This window comes from Artemia franciscana, chromosome 15, assembly GCF_032884065.1.
Source record: "Artemia franciscana chromosome 15, ASM3288406v1, whole genome shotgun sequence".
Taxonomy (NCBI): domain Eukaryota; kingdom Metazoa; phylum Arthropoda; class Branchiopoda; order Anostraca; family Artemiidae; genus Artemia; species Artemia franciscana.
The window spans coordinates 38,100,309-38,126,460 of NC_088877.1; the positions used below are offsets into that span (position 1 = coordinate 38,100,309).

Here is a 26,152-nt window from a genome sequence, read left to right on the forward strand (position 1 = left end):
CTACAGATCGAGAGAAGTCTGAATGACTTTAGTTGTGAGATACTCGGTATATTCTAATAAATTTAGAAGAGGCTAAGGTGTAAATATTTTGAAGCTTTGTAGATCCTTGGTAGAGATCCCTGGTAGATTCTAATAAATTTAGAAGAGGCTAAGCTGTAAATATTTTGAAACTTGGTAGATCCTTGGTAGATTCTAATAAATTTAGAAGAGGCTAAGGTGTAAATATTTTGAAGCTTTGTAGATCCTTGGTAGAGATCCCTTGTAGATTCTAATAAATTTAGAAGTGGCTAAGCTGTAAATATTTTGAAACTTGGTAGATCCTTGGTAGATTCTAATAAATTTAGAAGAGGCTAAGGTGTAATGGTAAAGGTGTAACGACAAAGGGCAATGTAATTTTCGGCATTAGAAAATTGATACACATTGAAAATAAATTCATGAATCTTTTTGTTCTTTTCATCATGTGTACACACACACTTCAGGCACAGAGGGAGTGGGATCCAGAACTGGAAAACTGTATTTATGCAACTATTTTTAGTTCACTTAGAGCACTCATCCTATCAATTTCAGGAAGGAGCGTTGATGTTTTGAGCCTGATCCCTAATTTATTCATCTACAACGCTCCCATACAAGTACTTTAAGACGGACATGATCTTTATAGACACTCTATATAAACAATGTATTTGTTTTTTGTAAAATATTTTCTTTTCAGGGTTTCTTCCTGACTGTGAATGTTGATGTTATTTTGACAATTGCTAAACATGCCTGTGAGAAGAACAAACTGTTTATGATGAATTTGAATGCCCCCTTTCTAGTCCAATTTTTTAAGGAAAAAATGATGTCTGTTTTTGGCTATATAGATATCCTTTTTGGAAACGATACGGTATGTCTGTTGCCATATTCTAATCAGTTTTAATTGTTTGCTGTTTTTATTTTTAGTGACGTTTTTGATTTATATACTTTAAATACTAGTTTTTTTTTATTATTCCTTACTAAAATTTTAGTTCTTATGGTTTGTATGCTTTTTTTATGTATAGCAGAACAAATAATTTAACTTACTTTAAATGGGCAGAAGACCGTATGGTTCTGGGTCAAAAGAGATCTTTTATCCGCTGACTGGGTGATCGGAAACGCTCTGATAACAGGCTTCTTTGAGGATTCTAATTTGTCTTTTTGGCCATATTTTTTTTCCTTTTGTCTTTTGTCTTTTGTCTTTTTGTCCTTTTGTCCTTTGTCTTGTCCTTTTGTCCTTTTGTCTTTTTTGGCCATATGTTTTTTCCTTTTGTCTTTTGTCTTTTGTCTTTTTGTCCTTTTGTCTTTTTTGGCCATATTTTTTTTCCTTTCCATTTACAGCTGAATTAAACTGAGTCATGTTATTGCTTCTGTGGAAAGTATTTGCGTGAATTCTGCTTTTTTTTGTTTTTTTAGTGCTGTCTCTTCTTTCTATTTTCATTACAAAATGAAAGAAACTTGTTGCTTCTGTGGAAAGTCTCTGAGCATTCTTTTTTATTTTTCCATGTTTTTCTGTATTGCTGCAATTTTTTTCAGATACTCTTTTAAAACTGAATGAAACAGAGTCGCACTATTGCTTGAGTGGACGCTGCTTTTTGGGATTCTGCTTTACTTTCCCATATTTTTTTTAGTGGTTTAAGTTTTTCTCCCGTCTTTAATTAACGCTCTCCACAGCTAGATGAAACTGAGCAACGTTGCTACTTCTGTTGAAGGTGGTTCTGGGAATCCTGTTTTTATTTTCTGGAATTTTCCTTCATTGAAGCATTTTTTTTTCTGATCTCCACTTAGAGCCAAATTAAATCAAGTTATTGCTTCTGTGGAAAGTATTTCTGGGGAATTACATTTTTACTTTCCCATGTTTTTCTTTTTTGTCGCATATTTTCTTATCTTCATTTAAAACTGAATGAAACTGATTACCTTTCTGCTTTTTTGGAAGGTTTTTCTGAAGATTCAGTTTTACTTTCCTGTATTTTCCTTTATTGCTGCATCTTTTTCTTATCTCCATTTAAAGCTGATTGAAACTGATTCAAGCAATTCCTATTTCCTATCGTTTTTTTCTTATCAGTGTTAAAAACTAAATGACACTGTTCCCCCTATAGCTTCTTTGGAAGATGTTTCTGAGGATCCTTTTTATTTTCCCATGTTTTTCTTCATTGCTACAATTTTTGTCTGATTCCCATTTAAATTTGAATGAAAGTGAGTCACCTTATCCCTTTTATGAAAAGTTTTTCTGGAATTTCTGTTTTATCTTCCCATATTTTTCTTTATTGTTGCATTTTTCACATCTCCATTTAAAACTGAATGAAACTGATTCAGCTTACTGCTTTGTGGAAATTTCTTGGAATTTTGTTTTACTTTCTGATATTTATCTTTAGTGCTCCATTTTTTTTTATCTCCACTTTAAGTTAAAAGCTGAGTCGCATTGTTGCTTCTTTAGAATGTTTTCCTGGCACTTCTGTTTTATTATCCCATATTTTCCTTTATCATTGCATTTTTCCCTAACTTCATTCTAAACTGAATAAAACTGAGCCATATCATTCCACAGATTGACATCCATGGAATATTTTCACGAACGTTTCACTTAACCTTCCCGTGCTTTCCTTTAGTGCAAAATTTTCTTCTCCTGTCTCCAATTAGTACCAAATGAAACTTAGCTGTGTCGGTGCTGAGTCAGTTTATCATGCGCTTGTTTTATATATTCCACATTCTTTACATCTTCATTTTTATTTCTTCGAAATAACAATTCAATAGGGAAAATCCAGTGGCTGCCTTATTATTTCTACACTCTTACCCAGCATTACATTACAGTTTATCATTTACGCTTGTTTTATATATTCCACATTCTTTACATCTTCATTTTTATTTCTTCGAAATAACAATTCAATAGGGAAAATCCAGTGGCTGCCTTATTATTTCTACACTCTTACCCAGCATTACATTATATTTTACATTCTTTACATATGTATATTTATGTTCTTTATTTATTTTCATTTACGCTTCTTTTCTTTTTTTTCATACTTCATTTTTTCTCCTACCTCCAGTTAAAAACGAATGAAAGTACTGTGTCACTATTAAATGATCTACTGTGTCGCTTTGATTCAGTTTATCATTCACACTTGTTTTATATATTTTCATTTGTTCTAAATTCTTTACATTTCATTTTTGTTTCTTATAAATAACAATTTAATAGGGAAAATCCTTTTATTTGAGAGTGAAATATACAAAAAAAAATCTCTTGTTATTTCTCTGCCATTGTGTATGTGACCGAATAGAGTTTATGTGTGTTTCTCTGTCAAATAAAAGGTGTTATTTGTGCGTCAAGGAAAGGCAGTGTGATTTTCGAAATTACTTGAATTTTGTTTCGTCTTTTTTAATTTCTGTTTTTCATTTCATTTCTCTTTTTCGATACGAATGAATGAATGAACTTATTACCCGTAAGAGTATAGGAAATACAAAGTACGGAGTATTATAAATAAACAAAAACAAAAACGATAAACAGCGAAAAAAACAAAAACAAAATTCAAACTAACAAAGACAACATGAACTAATTAACCAGTATCAATATGGAAAAAAGGCTGCAGAGGGTCGTAAACTTGAATAAAGTTGATAGTCTTTTTACATAAATCGTCACTGGAAGACCTAATCCGAGAAGGTACGTCTCTTAAACCAAATCGAGCAATGACTTTTCTGTTTCGGTGTCGTCTAGGAAGCCGGAGGAGGAATTTGCAATATCTGAAATAAGCCGCACGTAGAGTCTGGCGATTTTTCTTACGAAACAGATGAGCCATACCTGCAAAAAACAAACCGTTGCGGTTGTAACGGCTTTTGTTTGGGGATATTTTTCCGTAAGCGACGCGTAGGTTTTTCACGGCTTTTTCACTAGGGATGAACAGGTAGTGGAAAGTGTTGGGCCGAAACACAGACCAAGGCAACAAACTAAACAAGAACGTGGTAGAACTGCAGTCCCAGTAACGAATGGAGCGACCGCATAAGGGCTATTAAAACAAATAAACTCGCATTTAGACGGATTAACTGACAGTCCAATCTTAGATAGTTCATTGGTTAATATAGTAAAATTAGAAAACAATCCACGGCGAGTCCGGGCAACAAGTAGAACGTCGTCTGCATATGCAACATAAGACTTTTTAATACTAACGTAAAAAACAAAACTTTTAAGGGGACGGAGGCACGATGCAAGTGCACATTTAAATATACTAGGAGACAACACGGCACCTTGCCAAACCCCCTTATTAATTTTTTGCCTGGTCAGATATTTGGCCATTCCAGGTAACCTGAATTTCAGACTTTGAATACCAAGAAGACAATAAACTTAGTACGGAAGGATTAACACCTGAAGACGCAAGGGAAAATGGAGCCTGAGAGTGCACAATATTGTCGAAAACCCCAGAAATGTCAACAGTAAGCCAGTATAAAGACATTTACATTTTTACGGCATCTTTTATGAGCCGGCTTAAAACATGATGTGCATGGGAGCAGCCGAAACTTTTCCAAAAACCAAACTGAAAAGGTGTAAAATCACAATTCGACTCAATTTCTGGTAGTAATAAATGTTCAAGCAACTTACTTAAAAAACACGATTCTGTAATGGGACGATAATTTGCACATGACTTGGGGTCCTTGCCTCGCTTTTGAATAGACGTTACACGGCCACAAAGGAAACTATCAGGAACAAGCGACTGTGCTAGACAAGACTGGAAAAGTATTTGTAGATGGTTAAGTAGAGCAGGACAATCATAAGCAAAAAACCGGTAAGAAAGGCCGTCACCATCAAGGCTATTTGAACGCTTAGTTTTTTTTAAAGCCCGGCGAATATCAGACATTGCTACAGGCTGGACGTGAGCCTGCAGGAGAAGGTATAGTAATAGTAATTTAAGCAACTTATAATAAAAAGACTGAAGAAAACTATTAAATACACTGAACACACGCTTGGAGGCAAGATAGGGCAGATGGGGAACATTTCTCACTATTAATAACCCTATTCCAGGAGGCCTTATCGGTGGGGCCTGGCCATGCATTCAAGCGTGCTCTCTTCAAACTGGCCTTATATTCAAGTTTACACTTTTGTTTCACTGGGAACACAGCTCCAGACGATGGTCGGTCACATGAAATCCACATACGCAGCCAAAATTTGGCTTTTTGCTTAGCACGTCTTACTTCAGGATCAGCGTTCCAAATAGGCTTCCTAGTACCAATCCGAGCTTTATCCACAGACACTGCAGCTTTGGAAGCTGATTTAAGGCAATGGACAATTTGATGATAATTGCAATTTAGGTCAACTCTACTTGAAGGCGAGCAAACCGAAGTTTGCAGCAGGTGATATGGCACTTTTATGGTCGACAGTAAAGCAGTTAGCGTAGCAAGGTATAGGGGAACATTAGCACGATCCCAGTTCAGCTTCGTATTTGGCCAGATGGCTCACAGGACAAATCTCATCTAAGAATAAGGTGATCGTCATCAATCTTCTCTTCGTCCACCCTGACAATCGATGATAGTAAGCTGGAACTGGAAGTGATCACGTGATCCAGGTTTGATTTTGAACAGTCTCTGTTATGAATTCTTTTTCTTTGCATATCTTGAAATTATATTCTACATTTTTCATATTCTTTACATGTATATATATATATATATATATATATATATATATATTTACATTTTTTAGATATTTTCATTCACGCTTCTGTTCTTTCAGGAATTTGAAACATTTGCTTTGGAGCATAAACTTGCCGAGAAAGACAATATGGACATGAAAAGAGTAGCTTTGGATATAACACAAATGCCTAAATTTAATACTAACCGGCAGAGGATTGTTATTGTAACTCAAGGAGAGAAACCAGTTCTTGTTGCTCACGGTAAGAATTATAATAAAACAGATGGATCTTCCTTCCTAGAATTTACCGATAGCCCCCCGCCTCCAAGTGGCAGTCCTAGCCTTTCTTGTGTTTAGGGAAAATCTTGATCCCCGCAAAATTGCCTGTTCAAATTTGAACAAAATTTATATTTATTCATTTTTATTTAAATCTGAATTTTCTTACTGTAGCCTCTGGAAATTATTAGTTATCTCACTCCAATTAATTGCTTCTAATTCTTTGTGTGCTAGACTCATTAAAGCTAAATCATTTAGTCGTTCTAGCACATAGTCGGTTAGAGGTACGTTAATATTAATCTAAGTTTACTAAACGACCACTCATTACAAGCCAACCACATTGCAATGGCTAATAATATTTGGTAGGCAAATTACGTTTACGAAGATCCCTTCATCCCCGTATTGCATAATTAATTCTAACCTATCTGTAGGTTTCTTTAAGAAAATATGTCGGTGTTGAATTATTTTTATCATATCTTGGGCTTCGTGGAACAACTGAATGGGATCTAAATCATCACAATATTTTACTGTTATTGCTGCTTACTTTTATTTTCAAGGAACGGTGATGAAGATATGGAGAAAATGAAAATGTCGGATCCAATTTGTTTGTAGGCTACTTACTACCAAATGCGCCTTCTACATTATATTAATAAAAATAAAATTTCAAAAATTACAAAATGATTATAACCACTAGGTTATTTATTCAAAATTTTGCAACCCTAAAATTTACTTGCCCGTGGCACATTTTCCCTCTGTCCCCTATCTAAAACCGCCTCTAATCCCCCCCCCCCCCCCCCTCGGGAACAAGTCTGGATTTGTAATATGGATTAAATACCAAATTACTGTATTAAACGAGTCATCAGAAACCTATTGACTCCGACTTTTCAATAAGAAATAATAATAATGTTTACAGAACTGATTAGTTGTGATTGACTGAGAGTTGGTGAGATAACCAATTAGGATCCTCCTCGGCTCTCCATTTAGAAATCTACTGATACTAGAAGAATATCATAGTAAGGTCAAAATAGTTCTAACGTGCTCTTGAATAAAGATGATTGAATGCTTTATCGGGGTCATCACAATGAAGGTCAAACAAGGGTCTGAGGATTGTTGTTATAGCTCCAAGAGAAAAACCCGTTCCTGTTGCTCCTGGTAGGATTTAAATTGCTGGTAGCGTTGTTGTCAGACATTGCTGGAACATTATAAATGCTAAAATCACAGACTGGTATTTTGTTAGTTTGAAGAGTGGCAGGACCACCTCCACTTCTGTCAGTTTTTGTTCATTGCATGTTTGTTTTTATTTTTCATTTTAGTTTCTGTTCACTTTAAGCTTCATTTTTTTATTCATAGTAACTTCTGCTCCCTTTAGCATCGGCATCGTACACTAGCTTTTTGGCGTTATTTTTTTTTAATTCTGATTATTTTTATTTAATTTTCAAACTATTGGAATTCAATATTTTGTAGATAGATGCTTGAAATATCTCCTATGCTTTTCTTGGACATGTTGAATTTCGTGGTGTAGGTGATCTATTACTACTACTACTACTGCCAACATATTGCGGCACCAAGTCGCCTGAGGCCAACACAACTACGGACTTTCCTCTTCCATCCACTTTTACGGAGAAAAAGTGTTTTCAAGTTTAACTGGTTGATTTGGGTTATTTGTTTTTATGGTTCAACATCGCAATGCTGAGTAACTATGGCGTATAATAAAATAAAAAAATTATATGTTACTGTATGAAATTCTTTTTATTTGTCTTACTTTCTCCTTGCCGACTCAATGTTATATGTGGAGGTGTTCTGGGGATATTGCCCAGGAAATTTTTAGCTGGGTTAGAATTGTCTGGAAGATTTTTCTGTGGGAGGGAGGATAATCCATAGGAAATTTTATGGTGAAATTGCCCACGGAAGCAGTTTTCAACTGGGAGGGGGAGATTCCGTTTTTGTTCGGATTAAGAATTTAGCTTAGTATTTCATGAGTAGTGGTTTTAGGCCTCATAATCGGGGGTGGGGGTGGGGGCAGTTACAACACAATAGTGTTAAATATAAAATAAAAGAACTTATTACTTAAAATAAAATTTTAAATAATAATATTTAATCAAAATTAATTAATTAATTAAATTTCAAATTAAATTTAAAATTTAATTAATATTTAAAATGAAATATTTTATTTAAAATAAAATAGAATAAAATATAAAATATAAAATAATATATATATATATATATAAATATATAAATATATATATATATATATATATATATATATACATATATATATATATATATATATATATATATATATATATATATATATATATATATATATATATATATATATATATATATATATATATATATATATATATATATATATATATATATATATATATATATATATATATATATATATATATATATATCATGAAAAGAGAAATCACCAATGCAACAGCACAAACACACACAAAAAAAGAAAAAAAAAAAAAAACAGAGGAAAGCAAATATAGCAGATTAAAATTTTTAGGTTATAGTATGGCTCTTAAATTTTCGTTGAAAAGCTTATTGGAAAATGTTTTTTGTTACTTTCTATTCGCATTAATTGAAAGAGTTTCATTAAGGGTTTATTGTCGAAATGTTGTTAGAGTTTTCCAATGCTAGATTGTCAGTTTTTTCCCCGAAAATAATTGAATGCAACATAGATTTTAAAATCATAAAATTTAAACATAATGTCAAAATTTTCGGATCATCCTTAGTTTGGGTAATACCTTTTCACTAATATTTTTTGCACGGGGTGGAGGATGTTCAATTCTACGGATTGAACATTATAATTTTCAGTGTAGCGCTGAGGTAGTTTCGACCCTTAGCTAGTAGAAGTCCTTGAATATACATTTATACATTTATCTTTTTCCACTATTTATCAAAAGAATTGTTTTATGTACTGTTTCATCAGAACTGTTAGTTCTTTTTTAATAGATGCATGACAATATGATTTATAAAAAAGAATTTAGATAAATAAAGAATTCAATCGTCTTTTTTTCTAGCACCCCTATTTCAGCTTATTCCTAGAAAGAGGTAAGGGTCTAACCTCTGCGGTTTTTACGGATAGTGTGGACCTTAGGCCGTATTGACTAATATGACTTTGCATTTTGGAAAGCTTCGTAGAACTCTTGCCTGGGGCAAAAAAGGATGATTTTTGCTTGTCCTTGAGCCAGAGCTTATAGTGTGTGACTTGGAGTTTTATAGCCTGTGTCAGAGAGAACTATCTGAAGTTATGCAGTCAAGCTTTCGTTTCATCAAACTATGTTTCTGCTTTCGAATGTTTCTGCTTTCGAGCGGAAAGCTCCATTCTAGCAGGCAAGCAGGCAGGCACCAGTTTCAAATTGAAGATGGACTAAAATCTATAAGTGTTTATATATGCGACAGTTACCCGGCCCCACAGCCAATATATCTTCTTTGAGTGATAAATAGAAAAATTTACAGAAACGAAAAAGTGGGGACCGAAAGTGCTGCCATCTATTGTTTCTACCCACTTGTGTTCGTGATTTCAGCTGAGTTTATCATTCGGTTTTCGCACTTAGGATTGCTGTAGAGAAATGGTATCACATATGCCTCTTAAAACTTTGAAGGTTCTCTCATTGCTAAAGAAATTAGAATATCCTTTGTTCCTTTCTAAGTGATGACGTTAGAAACTAGGCCTACGGCAAAAAAAGTTAACTTTTGAACTAATACAGATAGAATTTTTTTGGCAGCAGTCGATAGCTTGATGAGCTGTACAAAGTACTTGTCATCCATTTTTTGGTAGAAAAATTCCTTCATGAGATATACCAGTTTGAAAGTTTAAAGGGGTGACAACTTCAGTAGTAACGTACAAGCTGAAACCAAAAATAGGCCGATACAGAAATGATATCAAATTTGCCTCTCAAATCTTAAAAGTTCTCTCACTGCTAAAGAAATTAGAGTTTTTCCTTTGCGATGACATTAGAAACTTGGCCTACGGCAAAAAAGTCAGCTTTTGAACTAAGACAAATACATATTTTTTGATACCAGTCGATAGCTCTTGATGAGCTGATCAAAATATTTATCATCCATTTTTTGGTAGAAAAAGTCCTTCATGAGATATACCAGTGTCGAAGTTTAAAGGAGTTGACAACTTCAGTAGTAAGGTACACACTGAAACCAAAAATAGGCTGATACCAACTGTGAGACATATAAGGGAGTTTTAAGCAACAATCGGCTGTTACCTCATAATCACCTTGGGCAATGAGGGATTTGCAACTTTTGTGAGTTGGTGTACCTAGTATTTATTTTAAGATCCTTACAGATTAACAACTTCAGCGTTTAACCGAAGCGAGGAAACAAAACCAAAGTGTCGCTCTCGCAACACTTTACTCGGCGAAGTCGAGCAAAGGTTGCCGCAACACCTCACGTTGCCTATGCAACGTAGATCTAGTTTACGTTCAGTTGTTTTGTAGTTTTCGAGCGAATTATCTAGGAAGAATGTTGAACGTTGTGTTGCTACGAATTGATTCACTGAACCTTTTCTGTGTAACAGTAATAATATTCTTTTTTGTCTTTCTTTTTTTCTAACTTTCCAGGATTTTTGTTTTCTTTCCGTAAATAAGATTCAATTAAGTTTAGTCAAGTTTTTATTCCCGAGGCTGTTTACAAAGACCGTATGGATGCAAGTGACCGCGAAACGTGGAAGCTAAAATCCTAACCGACCTGAGGTCTGAAATCCTAAATTTTTCCAGAAATTTCTGCATACTTCTTATCCAAATTATCATATTTTTGCATTTTATTTTAAAACCTTCCCCGAGAAATATTCATACACACATCCCTCTCACTAAGAAAGTCCAATCACCAAACTGGTCTGACTATATCTACATATGCTAGAGGGGAAGTGTATAAGAGAATTTAGAAATTAGCCGAACAAATATGGTTTTCTTATTAATTAGTTCTGCAAACCTGAGTTAATGATATTGAACCAACGGAATAAAAAGTATATTGAGTCAAGAGATTTGAGTGGACTGTAATTTAAATACACTGAAATGGAACTTCAATTTCAAATATAAAGCAAACAAGAGGTTTTCGCACCCTTGCTAAATTATAAACTTGATAACTATATGACGACTGTATTTTCATTGGCAGTATGTTTCTATTATCTGGTTTTCGATGATTGTCCTGCGACTTATTGCTGCTTTGATCTGCTTTCTGGATTAGACATTATAATAGAACGGGGAGCCTTAGGTTGTCATTCAACACTATTCCCATATGTAATGGCTGCTACCATGGTAATACCGTATCCCAGATCCCACCCAAAATGTGGTCTGATTTAGCCCTAGCTTCTATGCAAAACTATTACTTCCTTTGTTGGCTGGTATGATTTTTCGGCATTTTTCTCATAATCAGTGGCTTCATAATGCGAAAAAACGGATTTTGAAGAAGAATATCATTAACTTTGCATATAACCTAGGGCTCGTAGGAGGGGAGGGGGGCTGGGACGCACTAGTCACGTTAGTGACCATGGGCAATAGATCGGTGCAATGCCTGTTCTTTTGTTGCTGCTCCCCCCCCAAAAAAAAACAAAAAAATTCAGGAGCTTGTTCAAGATTTAAGCTTCAAATAAAGTTATACACCTTATTGACATTTTCACCCGACCAAGCATTCAGTAAAAATACTCATCATACAATTAACGAATAGATAACCCTATGGGGTGAATCTATTAGTGAGCGGGTTACAAATGGGTACTTTTCAAATTCGCCTGGTCTATGTCTTCGTTGTTAAGGCCTAGCCAAAGCCCAAGAATTTAACTCCCTAGTCAATTCTTTTTCTTAAGCGTCAACTCGGTCAAATACAAAGGTATCAGTTTTCTTCGTCGCTTCAACTAAACAAACATGAGAAGGTTGAACTTAAGGGGTTTCTCACTCAAAATTACGATTAGGTGCAGGTTATTCTTAGCAATTCTCCTTGTAATTATTTATACAATATAATTTTTTATATGTATTTATTAACCGACAGTTTGATGTCTGCACGCTACTTATTCTCTAAACTCTGAAAAACAGGTTACATCTAACTAATAGTTTACTGAATCGCTCCTGAACAATCCGAATGGTTAGTCCCTTGGTGTAATTTATGAATTCTCACACGCTCCGATTACAGCTGGATCTAGTCTTTTGATGGGAATTCTTGACTTCGGAACACAAATATGTAAAGTATTTGAAGGGACTGCAACCAGGAAGTATATATTATAGAAATAAGTTTCTGGTTGTTGAATAGAAATTTTTCTGCTCTATTTTTTTATACTCCACAACAACAGTATCAAGTATAGCAATCTAGAATGCAAACCCGAAACAGGTTTTATAATTATTTTGGAATAAAAAAAAATTGTCGGCTTTAAGATTCATTAGATCAAAATATTCACCAGATTTTTTTTTTTATTTCTATTGACATAAAAACAGCCGAAATCACTAATTCAGGAATTTCAGGCAAACTCCAAATGTTTAACATGGGAGGTATAGGAAGATTCCTTGAGAATGCGTCCTGCCTTAAGAATATAAGTAGATTAATCTTAAATAACTGGGTATATTAAGAGTCATTATGGGCTTTCGGGTTATTAAACGCGTGTATGCGCGATATATCAGGAACGAATTAATGTATCAAGTTCAATCTTTCAGGGAGGGGAAAGAGATACTTGGGGAAACAAGATTGTGTTAAATATCACCAGCTTTGAATTCTTTGAAATTTTTTGACGATTTTATAAAGTTTAATTCTAAAAAACTGAAGAAATAAAGATATAATGTGACGGAATGAAACAAAGTATTTTTTTATTAGTCAGCTTTTTTTTATAGTCAGTTGTTTATTAGTCAGTCCATTTATATGAAAACTAAGTTTGTTTTAAGAGTAAGTTAATTTTCGAGTTCTAATATGCAGGGAAATGTCACAAGTCTGTTTCTTTTTAGTTTTTTATGGATACATGTTGTTATACTATGAAGCACTAATTTGTGTTCGTTTTAATTGTTGAGTTTGCTGTTTATTTCCATAAGAAAAGATTTGTTTTTTAACTAATATTGTTAAATTAATCCTATGTTTGAAATTAAAAAATATTATTGAGTTTTTTATTTAAATTTTTTATAAGCGGATTATAGAATGATTGGAATTTGAAGGCTATCTAAAGATTAATCATAAAAATTTTGTCATTAATTTTGCAAAAATTTAGCTAACTTCTGCATTCTAAATGTGGAAATATCATTAATAACAATATTTTATGTTTATAGATGGTATTGTAACAGAGTTTCCTGTTATTGAAGTCCCAAAGGAAAAGTTGGTTGACACAAATGGCGCTGGAGATGCCTTCGTTGGAGGTGAGTCATTCTGAAAAACGTTGTATCACTAGGGTTCAAGTGCTGGTATTATTACAATAGATATGATTTAGATTTAGTGCTAGATGTGCTCTGATGTGATTTTGAGCCAGATGTGACTTTTATTTGTGCGCTCGGACGAATTTTTCATAATTCATCTACTTGCTCAGGACTTGACTAGGAGCAGAATTTATTTATTTGAAAATCCGTTTTTGATATGATCCGTTTTTGAAAATCCGTTTTTGAAATCCGTTTAAAAGCCAGTTTGGGGCTTAAAAAAAAATGAAAAAGCCAATGAGGCCAACACAGCTAGGCACGCTCCTCTTCCATCCCAATCTATTCAAAGCCTCTCTTTTTATCATTTTTTTTTAAATTAAATTTATGATTGCGGTTGTAATTTAGCTCAGGTATCCGTGTTAAATTGTTCCCGCCTTCGGACGATGATAATGGTTAAAATGAAGAAGAAATCAGCTCTCTTGTTCATTGCACTTATTTTTTTTTTTCTTATTGTTGAAATTTTGTTGTTTTTTTACTTTTTCTTTCTTTTTTTATTTATATTGGCTCACTGAGATGAAAATTTTATTTTGGATTACGAATGATTTAGGTGTTTTAGATATCACTGCCGGTAGGCTGAATGATCTGGAAAAAAAATGCTCTCAAATATAAATAAATGTTTTCATAAATCTTCGTTGCAAGATCAAAATTCTTCTTCTTTAAAAAAGAAAAGAAAAAAGTAATCGGAACAAGAGCTCAGAATATACAAAACTATGATAAAAAAAAGAAGAAAATCCTTATAATGCATGAATGAATGAATTTCTCAACAGTTTACTGTAATTTTGGATTAGACCTTAGTATTAAAACTGATCTAAATAAATTGTCAATAAAATAGTTCTGGCTATTTAAAAAGAAAATGTATATATCATTACAAACTTGCCTATTGTTTTGGTATAGTTTGGATAAGTACACATCTTCTCATATTTTTCTTTATAAGTGTTTTTCTTAATTCGCGTTTTTTCTTTATTAGTGTGTATCTTTAGTATTTTTCTTTTTTTCCTTTTTATTGCTCCATTTGTGATTTCGTATTCTTTAAAGTGGACAATAAAACACATTCATTCCCTGAAAATAAATATTTGATGATCATCCCCCTTTAAATAACTCTAAAGAGCTAAATAAGCATAAAGCACTGTCATTTTGGAATTATAGAGGACTAAATAGCAGCCGATTTTTTTTTTTTTTTTTTTTTTTTACAGCGTTGTCAACAGGTGTGTTAGGAATTTTGTGAAACATTTTTTTATGAAAATAATGCATTTCGACATTGTAAAAATTATCGATTTTTTCATGTAGTCGGAAATAGAATAAGAGGGGAGGACTTTATAACAGATTTTTACATCTTCTTTATGTAAGGAATTTATGACTTGGAATGTTGAGATGCTATTTGAGAGTTGTGTAGTAGAAGTGAATGATGGAAAAAATACGTTTTTGGTAATTGTTATTTATCAGGTTCTATTTCTTCAAGAGTTTTTAAGACAATATGAGTCATTGTTAAATTCCCTCACCCAACAACACCATCCGTTTTATGTAATGCGGGATTTTAATATTGATTTAATGCTACATAATACTTTGCCATCGAATAAGGGACTACTATTTTCGAACACTAAATTTTTACATGGTTTGTTACCTACCGGCCTACTACTATCAAAAATTTGTGATGCATACAACGTATTGATATTTTTGCGTCTAATAATTGCCTTAATATACTTATGATTTTGAATGGTACATCTGGTAATTGGGTTATTATTTCTGACTTTCCTGGGTCAAGAGTAAAACTAAAAAAGAGACCAAATAAAAGTTACAAATGGGTGATTAGCAAGAGAAAAATAGACGAGCCAAAAGTAAAAATAGGAGGTATAGATTAGATTGATATGTTGAATATTGAAGACTCGAATTGGTCGATTGTTTTATTTTATAGGAAATTTTAACAAATGCTTGACTAAGTTAGTCCCTTGCTATTAAGAAAAAGTAATTATTTACCTCATAAGCCATGGGTTACTCAAAGCCTGTTAAAGAGTAAAAAAAGACTGATTTTATAAAATGAAGATGCTGTATACAAATGAATTTAATATTGCAAATTTAAAGAAAAAATATAAAAATAGGCTAACTCTCAGAAGCAAAATATTTTCAAAAAGAATTTCATAAATAAAAGGAAAAAAATAAATGAAAAATTAGCAACGTTAAAAGAAGAAATATTCCATCGCACATTACAATTGATGAAAGAGCAAAAATAGCGGATGAGAGAGGGATGGCGAATGTATTTGCTGACCATTTTAGGAAGGTTGGACATTATATGGTGGATTTAATTTCTGGTAGAACACATAATCATAGAAAATGTGTACCAAGTAAAGTAGATAAGACTATATTTATATACCCTATCCAGTTCTTGGAGTACCAAGAAGTTGTTCCTGGTATCTCGATTTTTTTGTTTAAAGATTTAGCTGATGTTCTTTTTCAGCCGCTTGACATATTTTAAATTCTTGCATAAAAAATTCTACTTTTACTCTACTCTAATTCTCTATTCTACTTCTCTACTCTAATTCTATTCTAACTTCTATTCTAATTCTACTCTAATTCAATTCTATTCTAACTCTATTCTAATTCTACTTTTACAAAAAATTGAGAAAGAGCTTGAACCTACAGTAATAACAGCCATGTCATCACTTTAATAACTTGACATATTTTGAATTCTTGCATAAAAAATAAAGTGTTATGAGCAAGTTATAAAAAATGCCTGACTGATTACTGACAATGACAATGTTTTTTCATACAACTATTTTTTTTATGTGACATAGAACTTATTTACTGAGGCAGAAAGGATGAGGTGCATAGGTAGGGAGTTGAACTCATGATGATTAAGGAAGCAGCAAGGTCTTGCTTAGTTGTTGAAGATATTAATTATAGAATGCTGTTCGCTAATTTTATGATTAAAAAGTGAAAACTGTCAGCCATTGCAGTATATGCCATTGTAAAACCAGTTGATGGAAATAGTAGTGACAAAGATGAATTTTACTTACAGCTACAGGAACAAATAGATTGGATTCCTGGTAGAAATTAAGTATTTTTCTTAGGGGATTTTAACACCCAGGTCGGTAAAATAAGGGTAAATGGTATCCTGGCATAGGGAAATTTGGTGTAGGAAAAGATAATACTAACGGTTATTTACTGCTGCAATTTTGTAGGTATAACAATCCAGGTGTAACGGGTAGTCAGAAAATGGCTCATGAGTTAACATGGTACTCGCCTGATGGTAAGACGGCCAAGATTATTTATTGTGTTATTGTAAATCAAAGACTGATAGGATCGACACACGGTACTAGGGTATATAGGAGTGATTTTACTAGCCGAGTGGATTGGTGCGCTGGATTTAGGATACTTTGTCTGAGAGGGCGAGGGTTCGAATCCTAGTTACCCAATTATTTCGTTTGGGACGAGGGTCAATTGTTTGACTCTGTAAGCTCATCCAGAGTCGACCCAGCTCTAAATGGGTGCCTGGAGAAATCTGGGGAAGTTAAGCAGGAAGGGTTTGCAAAAGCACAGGGTGGCTGGCCCTCATCCCCCCATTGCACTTCCAGGCTAAAGGGCCTTGAGACGGAGATCAGCACTGCCGTTTCAGACCTTAAGGGTCTAGTCCCGCATCCTTTACCTTTTTTTTTTTATTATTTATGTTAAAAATAAAGACAACTGTCCAGTAGTGTCTAGGGTTAATCTAAAGCTGAAATTTAGGAAGGGTAATTACCATCCTAGAACTGGAGTCTAAAATGTAACAATGTAGAAGATGGGTGGAATAATTTTAGCAAAATAACTTGTTTAATAACAAATTGTGGTTTAGGGAGGAAAGTTAAAAATGCAGCTAATGAAAATGCTTTAAGTTCAGTTGAAAAGAGGAGGAGCTTGTTTAAGAAATAATTGAGTGAAAAAGTATATGAAAATTAGAAGAGTAGGGAAAGTGGAGAAAGCATTCAAACATGAGTTGGGAAGATGTGAATTAGAAACCAAGGGTAAATCTGCTGAAGATATGGAAGATGCAGCCGGAAGGTATTACATTAAAGTATCGTACTGGAATTTTAAAAAACTGAAAAGGAACAGTCAATCGAGACTTGTCCCAGTTACTGATAGCAGTGGGAACACAATTAGTAGTAAGGAAGTGTTACAGTAAGACATAGAGATATGAAGTGATGGAGCATTGTAAGAGAATGTGCTAAACCGGGATAAAGTTAAAGGACATGATATAGAAAAGAATGAAAAAGTTTATGGCACTTTGGAAATGAAGAAATATTTATTTTTCGAGGAAGAATTAGATACTGTATTAAAAGGATAGAAAAATAATATGGCCCGAAGGAATGGTAGTGTGGCGAATTAATTTGTATTTCTAATATGATGATTGTGAAGTTAGAGATAAATTATTGGAGATTTTAAAAATAGTTTTTGAAAGAGGGGAAGTACCTCAAACTTTTTCTCAAGAAAAGGTGACAAGAGTATGTGTTCTAATTACGGAGACATTAGCTTGGTTGGTGTTGGAAGCAAATTACCTAGTGTGATGATCAGTGTCATTTCCAAGATTTTTTTTGTTGGGGGGGGGGGGTACAAAAGGATTTTTTGGAGGGGGGCTTTAAAAAAATACTTCAAAAACGCATCAAAAACGTATTTTTATTCATTTTGTCACGTTTTTACGAGTAGGACGAACATTTTGGGGGCAGTGCGGGTGGTGGCCAAACCCTCTCCCCCCGCTGGATACGGCCTTAGTGATGATACTTTTTAGACTTAGAGATGTTGTACATAGTTTTAAAAGAAGAACAGTGTGGTTTTAGGAAGGGAGAGGATGGGTTGCCAAATATTCACTCTTAGACTAATAATTGAGAAGTACCGGAGTCATCTGACTCTTTTAGGCCTTATTTTTACTTAATGTGAGATAGCGTTTGATTCAGTTGATAGAAGAGCTTTAGCGAAGGTCCAGAATGATGCATTAGAATTTAACATTGGTGTGGCTAAGGTAGAAAATGAGGTTAGTAACTGGCTTCGTATTGTACCAGATAAGCCCGTTAAGGTAATTAATGCTATATACGGGAACAGTATTGCGGCAATTAAGGTAGGAAGTGAGGCTAGTAGCAAGTATTGTGGTGAGTCGAGAATTAAGCAGCGTTTGTTCGTATGGTGGTGAGTCGAGAAAATGGTATCAATTAAGAAAGTAAAACATCAACTTCGATCAAATCTTAGATTATGCTGTTAGGTCATGAGAAGATCGGTCAAGTGTACCGTTTTAATTACCTAGGTAGTATTATTTGTAAAGATGGTGGATAGAGTGAAGATGTCGAAAATAGAATAGCCTAGTCCCAGGATGTTTTTTCGCAATTGAAAAAAGGTCAAAAGAATACGAAGATGAATCTACGAACCAAGATTAGAATATTAAAAAACTTCAGTGTTGACAATGTTCAAGTATGAAACGCTGGAGCTCCGAAAGACGTAGGAGAAAATGTTTCATGTTTTTCAGAGGAATTACCAACGGACCCTTTTGGGTAGCCATATGACGGACCGTATTTCAAACAGTACACTGAACCTAAAACGTGGTTTTATTCTGATTTCTATGGCTATAATGAGAGAAACGTTGAGATGGCTTGGACACTTTCTGTGGATGAAGGATAACAGATGGCTGAATATTGTCCTTTTCAGCCAACCAAACCGTACAGGGCCAAGTGTAAAGCTGCTCGTCTGCAAATGGGGTGGTAGGAGGTTGTAAGGAAGGATTTATGAGAATTTGAAACTTCTTGAGAGGATGTGAAGAGGGAGGCTTTGAATAGATTGAGATGGAGGAAAAGCTTGAGGCTTGGTGCTGCAGTGAGTTGATACTATTAGTAGTAGTGTTAATTTTGGTAGCATTATGATTTATAATTGTTGCTGCATAACATATATGCTAACAGCAGAAACTGTCAGATAAAATGCATAAAAAACACTGTGAAGATCAGAAACCTAATGACTACGTGGGAGAAACATTCACCTGGTAAAATGGATTTAGCTACCTTTTGCTTAACGCTATACGATTGTTTTCATAGCTAAAAGTTACGGAAATTAACCAATTGTAAAGTTATATTATTTTATTTTGCTGTTTGCTATAGTTTTTTTGAAGTAGCATTTATGAATTTCACATATCTTCTTTATTATTTAAGTAGCCATACCTATCTTCTTTTGGAATTAGCAATTTCTTAAATAGAACAAAAGAAGTTAATTAAACATTATAATCCAAAGTTTATCGTTAAAGGTTTCATAGCACAACTCCTTCAAGGAAAACCGTTCGAGTCATGCATCAAATGTGGCATTTGGGCTGCTACCCATATAATTCAGATGTACGGGTGTACCATTCCAGAAAATGTGAAGTATGAAGAGTGGTAATTCAATCTGTTCAACCAACTGTGCCCATGGCCAACTGATTGGTCAATCAGTTGGCCAGTGGTCAGTCAATTGTGCCAGTGATCCGTGAAATGAACCATTTTTGTTAATTTTTCATTTTTACTAGCTTTAAAATTCCAATGTTTGACAGTTTAATCAATATAATGGTGTTTCGGTTAGTTTTTTTTAATGCTTGGAGAGTTTACACTATAAGTTTTTGCTCAAACACCAGGGAGTGTCGAATGCCGGGTCTTCACCTTTTCTCTTACTTTTGCCTTGTCATTAGCATTACCATATGGAGCAGGGAAACAGAGGCACTGCTTTATAGTGTTGAGATCCAGAATAATCTCCGCTAAAATGTGGTCAGCGTGAAAGATATGTTAATGAAATTTAAAACTGAAAATTCCCACTGTTAGAACAAATTGAAAATCCTCCCCCCCCCCAAAAAAAAGACTCATCTGTAGCAAAAGGTAAAGAATGCGGCATTAGACTTTACAGCCCTACCGGCGGTGCTGATCTCCGTTTCTTGGCCCTTTAGCCAGGAAGTGCAATGGGGGGTTGAGGCCAACCATCCTGTGCTTTCGCACACCCTTCCTGTTTACCTTCCCCAAATTTCTCCAGGTACCCGTTTAGAGCTGGGCCGACTCTGGCTGACCAATTAAGTCAGAAATCGATTATAGTAAAAAACAAATATTATGACGCAAAATACAAAACGCGAAGTTTTGAAATACCACTCTTTACTACGATGAAAGTCTGAAAATTAACTGTAAAACAACCATACATCCTGTATGTCTAGACTTTGAAAGGAAATTGAGAAATAACCACTTCCTTGCTTATGTACGTCTGTGGCCTGGAGAGACGTGGTTGACCTAAGGTATAAAAGATACATTTTATGGTATCTTACAGCTTGACATATTATAGATTTCTAGCGTGACCTCTGGTCCCTTTTGAACTTGGAATACCTTGGAATATTGTAAATGCCAATATTGTGAATAGTATTAAACTATTCGCTGACCAACGAATAGTCGGTCATACCCATATATATATATATATATATATATATATATATATATATATATATATATATATATATATTTATAACCCATCATACAAAATAATGAAGTGATGGAGTACATACAAAAAAAAGGAAAAAAAGAAGAAAGAAACAACATATCGTAATTACATTCTAAAATACAAACAAAAATAATTCCACGTAAAAAAAAACAACATTTTGCCATTCATGGCCGGTTTGCTTATTGCACATGTGTGCATTCAGCTCATCTAACTTAGCACACGGATCAGACAAGCTATATTTTTTCATCAAATATGAGTTGCGGGTCCACGGAGGAACTCGCAACAGAAACTTAGCAAATTTGAAGAAAACGCGCTTCATCCTAAGATGGTCAGATTCACTAAATATCGGGTAAAACGGTACTAAATACAGAATATGTGGCAGGACGACACTATTGTAAATCCTCGCAAGATGGGCTCTATTCGAATGAAACAGAACTAACAATTGTACCATATCACGACGGATTTTCGTTTCCATACTTTCAAGCATCAATGGCCTAGTTTTCTTCAGATCTTTTCCAGTAGGAAGGCCAAGATAATTCAACTTAACACAAGGCCTTACTTCTGTATCATTCAGATCTATAGATATATCTTCTGCTCTAGTCGCATATATTTCATTAAAAATCAAAACATCACATTTTTCAGCATTTAGGGAAAGTCCAATATCACTATAGTTCTTACGTATCTCCAAAAAACATTTTTCTAGCCCACTGGTAGTCCTACTAATATTAAAAACGTCGTCTGCATAATATAATATCGACAAATTAGTACCTTTACTAGACAGAATTAGTATATCATCAGTCAGCAAATTGCTTCCAGGTATAAGTATTTTTGCTTTCATATGGCGGTACATGTACAAAAAGTTTCATCTTTTGGACACCCAAGATTGAACAAGCTCATCTTTCCCAAACAAACCCCTGTGTAAACAATGGGCGACTGGCACAACTTTCAGCCCTTGTCACACGGAGTGTGCTGGAGAAGGGGCATGTCATTCCCCAGCATTTGACCTTCAGACTAATGGAACACAATAGTTATCTGAAAATGTTGGCCAGATGACTTTGGGCTGAGGGCAGCTAAAGAGGACATAACAGGAGATTTGTTGCCTTTAATTGACTTCTGGCTCTTAAAAAAGATACTAAAAATCTTCATTTACTGTCAAAAGAGCTACCTCCAAAATTTCTACGACCACCATGTGAAGTAGGTCTGGGAAAAGAATAAGTAAATAATGCACCGATGGCTTCTGCCTCTTTATTACATGGAACGCAAGTACATTGACTGTTATCATGGATAACAAGTTTGTAAGATCTGTATATAACTAAAAATAAGATTATAATTTGCACTTGGATTCACACAGCAACGTTACTTTCGAGAACTAAAAAAAAAAAAAAAAAAAAAAAAAAAAAAAAAAAAAAAAAAAAAAAAAAAACCCAAATACTTAATTATGTAATTTTCAAGCTATTCGAAATAATTCTTCCAACTTGATTTATGGGCAAACCAATTTGTAGCTATTTCATGTCAACGGGGACTTGTGCTTGACCGCAGGACATATAGTTTGCTAGAATCACATTTTTTCTCTGAACGCTGGCAAGAAAAAAAGCTGTATCCATTTCGATCCGAATTATCAAGAGCCATATAGCCTTATTTTGTCTTGGAAGCTTCTTTTAAGGCTATAAAACTAAACTAGTAGATACTGCTTATTGATTTTAAGGATATACAAAGAAATTTATGAAAAAAACAGACACAGTAACAACAATGAATTGAACTGTACAGTTTTTTTGTCAGCATTTAAGATTTTGATTAGTTCCAAAAAGTGAGCAATAGAATTCCTCAGGGTGAAAGAACCAAATCATGAATTTAAAACAAATAAACCATTTAGTAGAGTAGATGGATAGCGAATTTGCATGCGACCCTCGTGGTTAGGTTAGCAGTGCTGTTGCCACCCTTTTGCCATGGTGAGGCCAGCAAACTGAATTTTATATGAAAAAGCTAGGAGACTCGTATCCAATATACAAAGCGATCTTGTAGCAAAAAAGTAATAAAAATAAATACAATGAGACAATTCTAGAAATAACAATACTCAATATCCAAGATCAATAGCTTAATAGAATGAAAAAGATAGAAATTGAAATACTAAATCGTGGATATATTTTTAGATACATTCTTGCAATGAATAACCAAAAAAAGGTCCCTGGCAAGCACAGAAAGCATTCTATTACATTTCAAACACAATTACGATTAAAAAGCCGTTGGCACAATCAAATGGGGTACAATTAAAACAGATCAGAAGCAAGGATGGTTGAAGGGTAAGAAAGCTTCAAAACCAGGGAAACACCCAAAGGGGTTTTGAGTGTAAATTTTAAATAGCCCCAATTATACTGGTGTCTCAGTTATGGATATAAAAAACACATACTCGTATATAATATAGAAATCCAATTTTGCTTATTTTTTCTCTAGCCAATAGCTTCCATGTTCAGATATTTGGATTCAATTTTTTTGAATCCAGCTACAAAACGGTTTGAATTTGAATACTTTCATTTATTTACAAAATTTCAAATATTTTTACAGAGGCACAGCATTGTATGCATTAGCCACTGCATTAACTAAGAGTACTAAGGTGCCTATTTGAATTATTTAGTCTGATATATTCTTATAAATAATTCCTAAAGCAGGCGATATTAATTTTATATGCTGAAGAACTGTCTCATCTTCGTGACTTTTTTGTAGTTAGATTTCAACTATTTACTTAATCTTACAGAGTTTTTGTTCATTACTGTCAAAACATTCTCACAAAGATTGTGATGTACTTTAAAATAAAACACATCTTTCTATTTTTATTCGATGGAAAAGAAATTAGTCAAGATTTACTTAATATTTACTACTGTAAAGCTTAATTGCTACTTTTGAATGATGATAACGAAATCGTTAAAGAAAATAAACAAAAAAATCCATTACAAAGCGCTCCAACTTTTGGAAATTTTAACCCATATCTTTTTTCATCTATTGTTATGCTTTCTATAGCGTTTCATCCTTTTTCTTTAGTATTTTTACTTTCTTCATCTTTTTTTGGGATGCTAAAAATGTCAACCGTTTTTCTAGGTAAATTTTTGAATTCTGATAATTATTCTTTCGACACTGCAGGTTTTTCAGTTTCTGTTTGAATTACCTATTCAAGAAAATGTTGAATTGCAAACTAAACATTTACATATTTCTGTTCTTGTGATTATGCTAATGCGTGGGGCTATTAAACAAAATTGAGCATCACCAGCCAAGGACACAAGAAAATTACATTAAACGATGCAAAGCCAACGCGCGGATTTCAATCTGAGAATCTTACACGGTACGGGTCTTCACTAAATCTGAACGGTATAAAATGGAATTAATTTCTAAAAATTTCTGGAAAACAAGTTCTTCAAAGAAAAGTATAGGCCATATTAAACTCAAGATCAGAAGAAATAGAAACCTACAATAACTCAAACTCAAAGTGACTAGAAAATACTATTAAAGAATAAATGAAACCCAAAACAAACAGAAATCAAGGAGGCACACTCGTGCCTCTATAAAGAGGCGACACACGACAATGTTAAGCGATCTTGGGTTCCAGTGGTCGCAGAGGGATGGGGAGGGATGCATTTCGTAGCCCGAGCTCCAACTAAGAAACCTGCAAAATTTCATCCCCCTCCAACTTTTCCTTCATGGGGAAAATCTGGCCGAAAGTTTCGACCCGTCAACCCCAGCCCCCCTTTAACGTTGTCCGATCGAGCTGAAATTCACAAGTTAAGGTCCCCTAGGGCCCAGGAGCTTATCCGCGAAATTTCAGCTCGATCCGATAACTCCTTCCCTGTTTTCCAGAAACCACGCATAGCCACTTAAAATTCATGTTCTTTTTTTTCTCGACGCCTACAGGTCACAGCCGACATCGGATCTGGGTGTACGAAGACTCATTCGATGCGGAATTCTCCGAGTAAGTGCCCTTGAAAGTTTCGTAGGAAAATCTTAACCCCCCAAAGTTTCGACCCCCCAACCGCACCCCCCCCCCCTTTTAACGTTGTCCGATCGGGCTGAAATTCACAAGTTAAGGTCCCCTAGGGCCCAGGAACTTATCCGCGAAATATCAGCTCGATCCGATAACTCCTGCCCTGTTTTCCAGAAACCACGCATTAGCTACTTAATTAACGCATTTCTCTCCATAAGAGCCCATGTTAATTTGAAATTTTTAAAAGTTATTGAGAAGTTATATTTACACACATGCAGTGATTAGCTCAGTCGGTAGAGCGTGGGACTTTTAATCCTCTGGTCAAGGGTTCAAGTCCCTTACGGGCGGTTTTTTTTCACAACATCAAAAAAATTTTGATAACACCTGGACAGCTTATCAATAGAGAGATAACAGAATATTAGCTTCTTATGAGCAAAAGAAACATTTCGGTCATTCTATCTATTTTTTTTCTATTTTATACAATGATTTAAAAGCGGGGGGGGGGGCGGCAGCCACCCAAGTTCCTCTCCTAATTCCTGTACGAGGAGTACAGGAATTATTAAATTACATCCACCATGGATTGTAGAAAAACGTACAGAAATAATATGAAAAAAACTTCGTTTTCTTAAAGAGTTAAAGAGGCTGCGTCCCAAAGTCGAACCTTAAAACGTACAGGAATTAGAAGAGGCAGTTGGGGGGCTGCCGCCCCCCAAACCCCCAGCTTTTAAAGACTCTTTTGTACAGGTTTTTTGTTTTTTTGCTAACCCCCCGCTCTTGGCTTCGGAAAGGCCCTCTTTTAATTAACAAAAAATTGAAATGAATGAATAATGGAATAACTTCGAAAAATGTTAAACACAAGAGGACAGGAGAACCATTGCGCCGAAACTAGTAATTAGTAACAATGAAGTCCCCCCACAAAAAAAACCTGTACAAAAGAGTCTGATACCATTTCTTTATCGGTCTACTTTTGGTTTCAGTGTGTACCTTACTACTGAAGTTGTCAACCCCTTTACACTTCAAACTGATATATGTCATGAAGGAATTTTTCTACCAAAAAATGGATGACATATACTTTTATCAGTTCATCAAGAGCTATCGACTGCTGTCGAAAAAAATATATGGGTCTTAGTTCAAAAGTTGACTTTTTTTTGCCATAGGCCAAATTTCTAACGGATCACTTAGAAAGGAGCAAACGATAAACTCTAATTTCTCTAGAAATGAGAGAGCCTTTGAAGTTTAAGAGGCACATCTGACACCACTTCTCCACCGCAATTCCAAGTGGGATAAACCGAATGATAAACTCGGCAGAAATCACGAAGAGAAATGGGTAGAAACAATAGATTTTTGTCTCCAGGCAAGAGTTCTACTAAGCTTTCCAAAATGCAAAGTCATATTCATCAATCCGGCCTAAGCTTCACACTTTCC

General features: G+C 34.4%; 1 protein-coding gene across 1 annotated transcript in view; it reads left to right on the forward strand.

Moving 5' to 3' along the window:
• LOC136036439 (uncharacterized) overlaps positions 1-19,862 on the forward strand; it is a 44,283-nt gene extending 24,421 nt beyond the window's left edge. The window contains exons 5-8 of the mRNA XM_065718675.1: positions 710-880; positions 5,720-5,879; positions 13,165-13,251; positions 19,556-19,862. Coding sequence (XP_065574747.1) covers positions 710-880; positions 5,720-5,879; positions 13,165-13,251; positions 19,556-19,686 — 549 coding nt within the window. The 3' untranslated portion in view covers positions 19,687-19,862. The remainder of the gene's footprint in view (positions 1-709; positions 881-5,719; positions 5,880-13,164; positions 13,252-19,555) is intronic.
• The last annotated feature ends 6,290 nt before the right edge of the window (positions 19,863-26,152 follow it).